General features: G+C 46.2%; 1 protein-coding gene across 1 annotated transcript in view; it reads right to left on the reverse strand.

The window, feature by feature from the left end:
- Nucleotides 1–12,233, reverse strand: part of LOC114353231 (neuroblastoma-amplified sequence) — a 50,401-nt gene that overhangs the window by 3,279 nt on the left and 34,889 nt on the right. The window contains exons 31-37 of the mRNA XM_028305145.1: nucleotides 11,932–12,087; nucleotides 3,862–4,022; nucleotides 3,167–3,354; nucleotides 1,840–1,976; nucleotides 1,539–1,628; nucleotides 981–1,106; nucleotides 311–478 (exon numbers count right to left, since the gene is read on the reverse strand). Coding sequence (XP_028160946.1) covers nucleotides 311–478; nucleotides 981–1,106; nucleotides 1,539–1,628; nucleotides 1,840–1,976; nucleotides 3,167–3,354; nucleotides 3,862–4,022; nucleotides 11,932–12,087 — 1,026 coding nt within the window. The remainder of the gene's footprint in view (nucleotides 1–310; nucleotides 479–980; nucleotides 1,107–1,538; nucleotides 1,629–1,839; nucleotides 1,977–3,166; nucleotides 3,355–3,861; nucleotides 4,023–11,931; nucleotides 12,088–12,233) is intronic.

Here is a 12,233-nt window from a genome sequence, read left to right on the forward strand (position 1 = left end):
ACGCCTTTGCCACCTCCAGAAAGCTGTTTGCTAAATGCCTTTGCCCCTTACATAAAAAAAACACTAATTTCACTGCAGAGAATACACGCATCGCGCCAGCTGTGGTTGCAGCCCTGGTTACTAGCAGAGTAAATACAAATGAGTAGGTTATCTTCACAGAAACGCACCGGGCGCGGTTTGTATGTGAGCGCGCCAATACGTATCCGGCGCGCACGCACACACTGACAAAATGACCTACTCATTTGTATTTACTCTGTTACTAGGCTGTTTGCTCAACGCCTTTGCTTCCAGAAAAAAAAACCATACTCACTGTAGAGTATTCGCGTGCCGCGCCAGATGTTCAAAGGCGCGGTGGCTGTCTTCGCCCACGAGGCACTGCAGCAGCGAGCTTAGAGGGCCCGCTCGCATTCCGCGGGACACTAGCGCCGCCGCTTGTTCTATCACCTTGTCCGGGTCACCGTGACTCATTTCTATCTCTCTGCACATAATACAATATCATCGTCAGACTCTAGAAGCAGTAGATAGCACTAAACCTTGTTGGTGTTCAAATAAATAAATAAATAAATAAAGCGCGGCAGATTGGAAATGCGTCTCGCCGCGCCTCGCACAACTAGAATCGTCATTTCAAATTCTGACATCTCACATCTCCGCTAAGCACAGCTCACATCTCCTCTCTGCTATGCATCTCGTCATTCATCATCATCATCATTTCAGCCTTAGGACGTCCACTGCTGAAAGGCCTCCCCCAATTATTTCCATAATGACCGGTTGGTTACCTGCATCCAGCGCCTTCCTGGTACCTTTATGAGGTAATCGGTTCACCTTGTGGGTGGATGTCCTACATTGCGCTTTCCGGTACAATATGTGTGGGAGCAGTTAGCTAGAGACCTTTGGCTTAATTTATTTTGTTGTGTTTAATACTGTATCTCATGTTGATAGCCCAATAAAGTAAATAAATAAATAAGACCCAGTATACTCACGGCCATATCTCTGTGCGCGGCACTCCAGATCCGTCAACTAGCGCTTGTATGGTGCTGGAATGGAAGTTGTCGAGGAAGCGCGCCCAGCGGGACAGCTCCTGTCCCACGCCCGCCCACGTTTGCTCGCTACGGGACAATAATGTAGTTTATTAAGCTTGTAGTATCTAATGTCATCTCTCGGGTAGGTCTCTATAAGGACGATTAAGGGAAGATCACAGCTCCCAAACTCGTTGCGCTTGTGTTTAAGAGATACTAAGGGAAAAATGTGCAAACATCAGGGCTCCCCAACCCGTTTATTGAGCTTGTTCGAAATCCATGTTCCAGAAAAGAATAGAACCACTCCCGCTCTTCCCTTGGTTGTTGTAAAAGATAACTAAGGGACAAAATATGCGCACATCACTCACACATCATCACTTCCCCGACTCGTCTGGCCAATGTAGTAGTATATTACAGGCCCAATCTTTCTGGTGAATTAGAGAAGGTCGTGCTTCTGAAATTTAGACTAACTGCACTTATGATGATAATGTATACGTTCAGAAATAATAAATTAATACGTACTTCTTATTGAACTTGAAGTCGTTCTCTTGCTCTTGCTGGCAGTAGTCCACTGCTTGCATTATCATGAGACTGCGAGTGCCGGCCGGTACGCTAAAAAAATTTGCAGTATTATAAATCAACAAAACTGAAAGAAAAAACATGAAATCACTCCTGGCAGGCAACAAAATAACGTGAAGTATTATTTTATGAAGAAAAGAAAAAACAATTAAGAATCTGTTCCTTTTTTGAAATCATTCAAAAACACGTCTTACGGAATCTGATAATACTGGGTGTAGAACAGAAGTTGAAGGTATGTATGTACCGTTCAATAGCTTCTCTTGTGAAGCAGGTGTTGGCCACGAACTCCTGCAGGTCGTCCTTGGCCAGCTTGTTGAAGTAGCTCGCGCACTGCCGGTACTGCTGCATCCATTTCTTATTACTTGCAGCGCTCGGCGGCACCTAAGTATAGAAAAACTTTTATGTTGGATCTATTTAGCCGAAATTGATAGCGTGATTTTTATTTACTATTATAATTTGAAAGTAGAAGTTTAACATACAGTTATTTTTTGTTAGGAAAGCGTATAGTTCCAAACTGTGTATGGCTGCATCACCACACCAATCATCAAGCCACAGAATAATAAAAAGTACTACGCACAGAAGTTTTACTTCGCGAAGGTATTTAAAAAAATGTATGCTCAATGTCATTAACAACATGGTGTAATTTAGCTTGTCTCAAGAGTCAAGCACCATTTTGTTGACAAACGTCAGGTGATCGGCACTGCGCCGAAGCTATAGGGCTGACTTCGGTAAAATGATGTGACGTGAGGTGCCAAACTGCGTAAAATGGCGGAGGAAATACATGATTTAGCATGAATTATCATGAATAATATTAAATACTTATTTACCTCTCAGTGTCTTGAGGCAACTTAAAAAGTTCATTCTGTGTTTTTATTATTATTTAGGCAGTTAAATACTGTACAGTATTTAGTACACCATTTTCTTTATTTTCTTCCATCATACACAAGAATACGCGTGCGTGAGTCAATTTTCGCTCGTATGTGAGGCCTTGTCGAATAGTATCCTGTAGGTGGGCCATCGTGCCTGTTTTGTTTTCGATGTAAACTCGCGGAGATGAACAGGCCTGATCAAGCAATCAATTGCATGTGTTACTCGTCAGTAGTTTGACTATTCCGCTGCAGGTTATTCTAGAAACATCTAATCTAACCAACAGAAAACTCATGCTACGGAGCCCCCATACATTAAACCATAGACTCACGCTAAAGAAGAGCCTGGTGAGCCACATGGTGTACAGGAGGGTGCGGCAGGGTCCTGATGAGATTCCCCACCATGCCCACGTTTTCAGGTTTGAGGACACGCAGCAGGTGCGCCGAGTACTGATCTGCTGTGGGCTGCTCTAGACTTGTAGTCCAGACAACACTAGACTTACACTAAAGAAGAGCCTGGTGAGCCACATGGTGTACAGCGCGTTGACGGACAGCGGCGGCTTGAAGGCAGGCGGCAGGGTCCTGATGAGTTTCACCACCATGCCCACGTTTTCAGGTTTGAGGACACGCAGCAGGTGCGCCGAGTACTGATCTGCTGTGAGCTGCTCAAGCAGCATCTTGTAGTCCAGACAACACTAAACTTACACTAAAGAAGAGCCTGGTGAGCCACATGGTGTACAGCGCGTTGACGGACAACGGCGGCTTGAAGGCAGGCGGCAGGGTCCTGATGAGTTTCACCACCATGCCCACGTTTTCAGGTTTGAGGACACGCAGCAGGTGCGCCGAGTACTGATCTGCTGTGGGCTGCTCTAGCAGCATTTTGTAGTCCAGCTCTAAGAGGAAACAGTTACATAAAATTAACAAAATTTAAAGCATCATGGATAGAGTAATAACCACGGACTAGTGTAGGCAAGCAGGCAGCACAAGACCGGTCGTTGTAGAAATGCTTCGGAAGGGCTTTGTCCAGCAGCGGACGTCATTTGTTTGAAATAGGTAGTGGACATCTTAGTCATTTGACATACTTTTTATGAGCTATCAAAACGCGACTCCCCGGATGATTTTGTATGGCAATATATGACGTCATCACACCGCAAACTTCGATTGACTGACAATTCATTGATTTCATCATAGCTTCTAAATATCGAAGTTTACACTAATAGAAAACTAAATAAGTTTTCCGTGCTAGAATGAAGTGTTTGCATAAGCTTTTTTTAGAAGTTGTGTCTTGAGATTATAGTGTTTTCAACTACCCTGTATTAATGGTATTAACTAGGTATCCTATTGCAAAATATTACCAATGCTTTATTTTTCTGAAATAAGATTATAATGATTTTGTTTACCTGAAGAAGCAGCCTTGACCTTCTTCAACAGCTTGATGTGCTCGGCGGCGGTGAGGCCGAACAGCGGCGGCTTGTCGTCGATGCCCTTGAGGATCGTGAACAGGTTGATGAGCGCGCTGTGGTCGTCGCCACGGATCAGAGGCCACAGGGTCTCTTTGATTCTAGGACGGTAAAATAACTTGTAAATTATGTGCCCTTTAAGCGCATTCTCCGGCGCGTGTTTTGCCCTACACAATCAACAAAAACATGTCAACATTCAACATTTTGCAATGTTGAGAAAATCATATTGATGTGCACTCACATAACGTTGTGTTGTCATGTCATAGACGTCTTAGACTCGTATTAATTTTTTTATTGTCTAAGGTGATCACCAATGATGCCACATTAAGGCAAACACGGTGACATCTTATCATCTTAAGAGTTATTTTGAGCTTAGACTTAATATGGACGAAAAATAAGATGGTATATAGGTGAGTAAAACCAGAAGGGAGCAGCTGCCCTCCCTGCCCCCCAGCCGGGATAGGATGCGCACCATGATACAATGTTATCGCGATTTAGACGACATATGTATGAGCTTATCTTATAGCGGCGGCGTGCTGCAGCCACATATCGAGTGTGTGACGTCACCCACCTGTCGTGCGCGCCGGGCTGCCGCGTGGCGGCGGCGGGCGGCGGCAGCGGCGCGTGCGCGTGCGCGGCGGCGTGCTGTAGCCTCACGTCGACAGTAACAGTTTATAGGCAACATCAACAGCTTCATGGCGCAAGTAATTTGGCCGAGACGTAATTGTGAACACCATTTCAGTTACCCACCCGTGTGTCGCCCGTACTTGAGTGTGCGATCTAGCGCTTCGACTCGGTCAATTTTCAGCATAGTGTACCTACTTATGCCATCACCACACAAACCTCTAGTAGTGTGTTTGAGTTCACGTGTATCATATTCCTATCTACCAGGAGCTAATAAGTGTGTAGTGACGTCACCCACCGATCGTGAGCGCCGGGCTCCTGGGTAGCTGCGGCGGGTGGCAGCAGCGGCGCGTGGACGTATTGCAGCTAAACGTCTACAGTATCAGCAACAGTATAGGCAACATCAACAATTTCACCGCACAAACCTCTACAGTAGGCGCGTGAGTTCATGTCCATCGGGGCCTTACTTACTTACTTATTTACTTATACTGTGACGCGCCCCGCGACGCATCGACAGCCCTAGCACCGAGCGCAGAGATTTTGACAACCCTACGGCTGCGCGGCCGCACGCCGCNCCGGTCGCCTGAGCAGCAGCTTGATCAAGACCAGGCTTTCCTTCAGCTCACTGGTGTAAGACAGTAACGATTCTAAGTACACGCAGTGGAGGCTTCGCGAATCGCTGCAACATGAATTTTTGAAATAGATCATTTTAAACAGCTAGAAATTACCAAGATGAAAATTTTGTTCCGCCTTGATATGTAAATAAAGGTGAACATATTGTTGAACCTTCATATCGTAGGTAACTGAAAGAATATTAACCTGTTGAGCGTATGAGGCCAGCAGTTAAGTGCGTCAACAAGCGCTTTGCGTCGCTGCCACGTGTCGGCCGCGCATATTAGCGTCGAGAACGCCTCGCACCGGCCTTCAGGGGTTAACAGCTTCTCTTCTGCAAAAAAAAAGCGACAATACCAAAGTCATCGTCATTTGGCTACTGGGTGTAGATACAATGGATATTTTTTTCAGATTTCATGCTCGTCTATACCCCTGTAATAAAACCTTGTTTCCCGAGCTCCTTGTACATTAGAATAGCTGCTTCTTCTTCTTGTCGTGTCTAAAACAAACTTACATAGTGTCAGCCCAAAACTGCTACTAGAGTGACACGACACGAAGAGTGAGCTACGATGACAAACCGAAGAATAGCTGCTTGCTGCGTGATATACACCAATGCGCTGGACCGACCAAGCGAAATTGGCAGTGGGAGACGGCGTATGTGACTGCACCAGACAGTCTGCCAATAGAGAGAGATGGCGGGAGATCGTGCGGAGTGTTGTATCCGCCTCTACAACTGATGTGAACAACGAACAACGCCTCCACGTGACCACGACCGCTCTGCCAAGAGCGTAACGAATAAGAAGAAGCGTGCAGTGGCACCCTCAGCCAAGAGGCAGCACACTACGTTCACCCATGGGTTCATACCCATTGACTCGCCCTGACTCTTACCCGTCAACTCCTGTACATAATCCAGATCAGGCCACTCTCCGCGCAGCAAGTCGGCGGTATAACGCGCCACCCGCGGCAGGTCGTCACCAGACAGCACGCGCGCTCGCCCTAGCGACAACAGCGCGATTTGCTTGTGTGGTGGCAGCCCTAGGGAAGAGCCCGCGTGCATTACGCTCTCGAGGAGTTCTTCGGGGAACTTCACGCCTTCCTTGTGGTACTGCATTATCCTGTCCACTAGGGTTTCCACGTCTCTGTGGAGGAGATATGTTTAGGATTTAAAAAAAAGTAATTTGAGTTCAAATTAATTTATTTTCCAAGAAGGCTTATAAATAGCTCTTTTACACGTCCCAGTATTACTTTAACCCTACCACTGCTTCGGGACAACAAATGGGCCAGTGCTGAGAAGAAGCAGCGCAGCGAACTCACTCAACATTCTTACATTCAGATTTAAAACAGCGCCCGCGTAGCGTCAACACTGCGCTGACTCAGCCTCGCCGCGACGTCAACGCCGGATCTATGCAGCGCTGGTGTCACGTTATTTAGTTTAAACTGAGTGGGTGCGCCGCATCATCAAGCGCTGGCAAGCCAACGTTTGAGGCCCTAATCACTAGGCTGTATGCTCAACGCCTTTGCCACCTCCAGAAAGCTGTTTGCTAAATGCCTTTGCCCCTTACAGAAAAAAAAACAATCTCACTGCAGAGAATATGCGCCAGCTGTAGTTGCAGCCCTGGTTACTAGGCTGTATGCTCAACGCCTCTGCCAGCTCCAGAAAGCTGTTTGCTACATGCCTTTGCCCCTTACAGAAAAAAAAAACAATAATCTCACTGCAGAGAATACGCGCATCGCGCTAGCTGTGGTTGCAGCCCTGGTTATTAGGCTGCTTGCTCAACGCCTTTGCTCCTTACAGAAAAAAAGACACTAATGACCGTTTTCACCATCAATCCCTAATTTTTAAGTGACCCCTAAGGTAACTCATAACAGGAATTTTGTTTTCATAGGGGTCTCTTAAAAATTAGGGATTGATGGTGAAAACGGGCATAAGTGCCCCACAGCAACGCTGCGCAAGCGCTGGCAAGCCAACGTTTGAGGCTCTAATCACTAGGCTGTATGCTCAACGCCTTTGTCACCTCCAGAAAGCTGTTTGCTAAATGCCTTTGCCCCTTACAGAAAAAAAACAATCTCACTGCAGAGAATATGCGCCAGCTGTAGTTGCAGCCCTGGTTACTAGGCTGTATGCTCAACGCCTCTGCCAGCTCCAGAAAGCTGTTTGCTACATGCCTTTGCCCCTTACAGAAAAAAAAAACAATAATCTCACTGCAGAGAATACGCGCATCGCGCTAGCTGTGGTTGCAGCCCTGGTTATTAGGCTGCTTGCTCAACGCCTTTGCTCCTTACAGAACAAAAAAAACTAATACTTACTGCAGAGATTACGCGCATCGCGCCAGCTGTGGTTGCAGCCCTGGTTACTAGCAGAGTAAATACAAATAAGTAGGTTATCTTCATAGAAACGCACCGGGCGCGGTTTGTATGTGAGCGCGCCAATACGTATCCGGCGCGCACGCACACACTGACAAAATGACCTACTCATTTGTATTTACTCTGTTACTAGGCTGTTTGCTCAACGCCTTTGCTTCCAGAAAAAAAGACCCATACTCACTGCAGAGTATTCGCGTGCCGCGCCAGATGTTCAAAGGCGCGGTGGCTGTCCTCGCCTACGAGGCACTGCAGTAGCGAGCTTAGCGGTCCCGCTCGCATTCCGCGGGACACTAGTGCCGCCGCTTGTTCTATCACCTTGTCCGGGTCGCCGTGACTCATTTCTATCTCTCTGCACAAAATACAATATCATCGTCAGACTCTAGAAGCAGTAGATAGCACTAAAAAGCGCGGCAGATTGGAAATGCGTCTCGCACAACTAGAATCGTCATTTCAAATTCTGACATCTCACATCTCCGCTAAGCACAGCTCACATCTCCTCTCTGCTATGCATCTCGTCATTCATCATCATCATCATTTCAGCCTTAGGACGTCCACTGCTGAAAGGCTTCCCCCAATTATTTCCATAATGACTGGTTGGTTACCTGCATCCAGCGCCTTCCTGGTACCTTTATGAGGTAATCGGTTCACCTTGTGAGTGGATGTCCTACATTTCGCTTTCCGGTACAATATGTGTGGGAGCAGTTAGCTTTGGCTTTGGCTTAATTTATTTTGTTGTGTTTAATACTGTATCTCATGTTGATAGCCCAATAAAGTAAATAAATAAATAAGACCCAGTATACTCACGGCCATATCTCTGTGCGCGGCACGCCGGAGCCGTCAACTAGCGCTTGTATGGTGCTGGAATGGAAGTTGTCGAGGAAGCGCGCCCAGCGGGACAACTCCTGTCCCACGCCTGCCCACGTCTGCTCGCTACGGGACAATAACGTGGTTTATTAAACTCGTTAAAGTGGTTTGTTTACGATTAAGGGACAAATATGCAAAGATCACGGCTCTCCAACTCGTTGAATTTGTTATTTTTCATTGGTCGCGTGGTTCTAGCAAAACAGAAAAGGAAAAATGTGCGAACATCAGGGCTCCCCAACGACCCGTTTACGTTTATTGAGCTTGTTCGAAATTATGGATTCCAGAAAAGAAAAGAACTGTCATTAAAAGGCAACTAAGGGACAAAATATGCGAACGTCAGGCTTCCCCAACCCCTCTTGTGTGGGGAGTACAGGCCTAATCCTCATTTGTTTCAGAAATAATTATATTAATACGTACTTCTTATTGAACTTGAAGTCGTTCTCCTGCTCCTGCTGGCAGTAGTCCACTGCTTGCATTATCATGAGACTGCGAGTGCCGGCCGGTACGCTAAAAAAATGTGCAGTATTTTAATCAACAAAACTGAAAGAAAAAACATGAAATCACTCCTGGCAGACAACAAAATAACGTGAAGTATTATTTTATGAAGAAAAGAAAAAACAATTGAGAATCTGTTCCTATTTTGAAATCGTTTAAAAAGAAGCATAATTATGGAATAGCTGTTAATACCGCGAGTAGATCAAGAATAGCAGGAGGGCTACTACGAAACGCTGTTAACATAGTTTCGGGTCTATTTGTCACCGTCTCTCATGCTGGCATCTCGCTTTGCGTGAGAGGGATGGCAACATTCGAAACTTCGGATAACGTTTTTCGGAGTAGCCCCGCTGGAGTCGAAGGTATGTTATGTACCGTTCGATGGCTTCGCTGGTGAAGCAGGTGTTGGCCACGAACTCCTGCAGGTCGTCCTTGGCCAGCTTGTTGAAGTAGCTCGCGCACTGCCGGTACTGCTGCATCCATTTCTTATTACTTGCAGCGCTCGGTGGCACCTGGACATAGAAAACTTCGTGTTTGGATCTGTTTACTTGGGTTTCATTTAAATTGGTAACGTGTGGTTTACATTACGTTAGATTTACTTTATTTCTATCATTTGTTTAACGTTTGAAAGTTGAAGGTTTGCATGCAGTTTCCAGTTTGAAAATTGAAAAATTCTTCAATACTAATCGGCTAACACGTCATCCATTTACTTTCCCTCCATCACCAGCATCTGCTGGGTGGAGTAATGATCTGTTGATTTCTGTATTCTAGAAGCATCTAGAAATCTGAATAAAAAGACTTACGCTACAGAGCCCTTACATTGAAGTATAGTGTCGTAGATCACCTTTTATTTTAATAGTTATTTATATGGCTTCAGTTCCACCTTGTCTTTTTCCTATTCCTTCTGTTGAGTTTCTTTAGTGATTATAGTATCCCTGAAATCACTTACACTAAAGAAGAGCCTGGTGAGCCACATGGTATACAGCGCGTTGACAGACAACGGCGGCTTGAAGGCAGGTGGCAGGGTCCTGATGAGTTTCACCACCATGCCCACGTTTTCAGGCTTCAGGACACGCAGTAGGTGCGCCGAGTACTGATCTGCTGTGGGCTGCTCTAGCAGCATTTTGTAATCCAGTTCTAGGGAGAAACGTAGTACATAAAGCTAACAAAAGCTGTATAGGAATTCAAAGACTGGAAAACGTAGTGTAGGCAGGCAGCGCAGGACCGATCGTTGTAGAAATCCTTGGGAGAGGCCTTTGTTCAGTACATAATAGGATTCCAAGACAGTTAGCTATCCCTTAGGACTACTCAACCTTCACTGGTTCGGTTCCATTGGAGGCCAAGCTGTACATCCTGGCTATACAGGAGTAGCAGTGGTGGGAGTGTGGCTGAATAAGTCCCGGTAATAAACGTCATGTCATTTGGTTGAAACGATGGATAAGGTAGTGGACACCCTAGTTATCAAAACGTGACTGTATACTATTGATTTTGTACAGCAATGGGGATTATGACGTCATCAAGTCACAGAACTTAATTGACTGAAAATTTTATTGATTAAAGCTATTTAAAATCGAATTTTACAACCAACACAACTCGGTTTTCAGGGCTACTGTTTTTGGTTTCAACTACCTTACAAATGATACCACATGCTGCATGTTGTTCATATTTTACTAAAACATAATGCTGATGATTTTGTTTACCTGAAGAAGCAGCCTTGACTTTCTTCAACAGCTTGATGTGCTCGGCGACGGTGAGGCCGAACAGCGGCGGCTTGTCGTCGATGCCCTTGAGTATGGTGAACAGGTTGATGAGCGCGCTGTGGTCGTCGCCGCGGATCAGCGGCCACAGGGTTTCCTTGATTCTAGGGGGATAAAATGATTTGTCATTTTGAATTAGGTCTGTGGTGATAAAAGTAAGCCTTTTAATTTTTTTGAAAGAACGATGGAAGATAGAAAATTGTTGAGAATACAACCATTTGAGAGGATCTGTGTAATGTTTCTTAATTTTTTGTTACAAAAATTGAGTTAAGTATGGATGTTGAATTCACATGGACATTTTTCATCGCACAAACCTCTAGCTAGTCTCTAATGTGTTTTGGGTTACAATGTGACGGGTTCCACACGTGACACTTGTGCCGAGTGAACACCGTATTTTCAAATTCTTTCCAGGCTTTTATGCAGGCATCCCAAAACTAGCTGTACCAGAAAACTTGTCAGCTGTTATTGGGTAGAAGTGTCGGAACAAACTCAGTCAGAGTAGAGAGATGTGACACTTCTCTATTAGGAGCTAAATGACTATTGATAGTCATAGTATATGGCCGCTTGTCTTGGCCGCCAGGCTTCTGGGTAGACGCGGCGGGCGGCGGCCACGCGTCGACAGTAGCAGCAACAGTTTATAGGCAACATCAACAGCTTCATGGCGCAAGTAATTTGGCCGAGACGTAATTGTGAACACCATTTCAGTTACCCACCCGTGCGTTGCCCATACTTCGGTTTACGATCTAGCGCTTCGTCTCGGTCAATTTTCAGCATAGTGTACCTACGCCATCATCACACAAACCTCTAGTAGTGTGTTTGAGTTCACGTGTATCATATTCCTATCTACCAGGAGCTAATAAGTGTGTAGTGACGTCACCCACCGATTGTGAGCGCCGGGCTCCTGGGTAGCCGCGGCGGGTGGCGGCAGCGGCGCGTGGACGTGCTGCAGCTAAACGTCTACAGTATCAGCAACAGTATAGGTAACATCAACAATTTCACCGCACAAACCTCTAGTATGTTTCGGGTTCTCGTGTATTTTATACCTATTTACTAGAAGCTAAAGCTTGGTCCGTGAGCACGTAGAATTTTGTCCAATGACCCCAAGCTACCCATCCTTATCGCTCGCGCGTAATTATGTTGCTGTCGCGCTCGCACACTCACTGCGGGCGCGCGTCGCACAGTCGCGACAGCAATATAATTACGCGCGAGCGAATAGGATGGGTAGCTTCGGGTCATTGGACAAAATTCTACGTGCTCACGGACCAGGATTTAATAAGTGAGCAGTGACGTCACCCACCTGTCGTGCGCGCCGGGCTGGCGCGTGGCGGCGGCGGGCGGCGGCAGCGGCGCGTGCGCGTGCGCGGCGGCGTGCTGCAGCCACACGTCGAGCGCGCTCAGCCCGTACTTGGCTCCCAGCGAGCACGCCGCTTCCACGTGCTCCGGCTCCTTGGACCTGGGGTTAGTAAAAATCGTTTATTTTCTGCAATTATGTCAAAGTTTTTTATTCAGTACTTGGACCCTTTCCAGGTCGCTTCTACACGTCCCAAATGGCTTGCCTTACCATCACTTCTGAGGGCTGAGTGTGAGTTAAAAATTGTA

Source organism: Ostrinia furnacalis, unplaced genomic scaffold, assembly GCF_004193835.3.
Source record: "Ostrinia furnacalis isolate ACB-3 unplaced genomic scaffold, ASM419383v2 OfSCF1638, whole genome shotgun sequence".
Classification (NCBI taxonomy): Eukaryota; Metazoa; Arthropoda; class Insecta; order Lepidoptera; family Crambidae; genus Ostrinia; species Ostrinia furnacalis.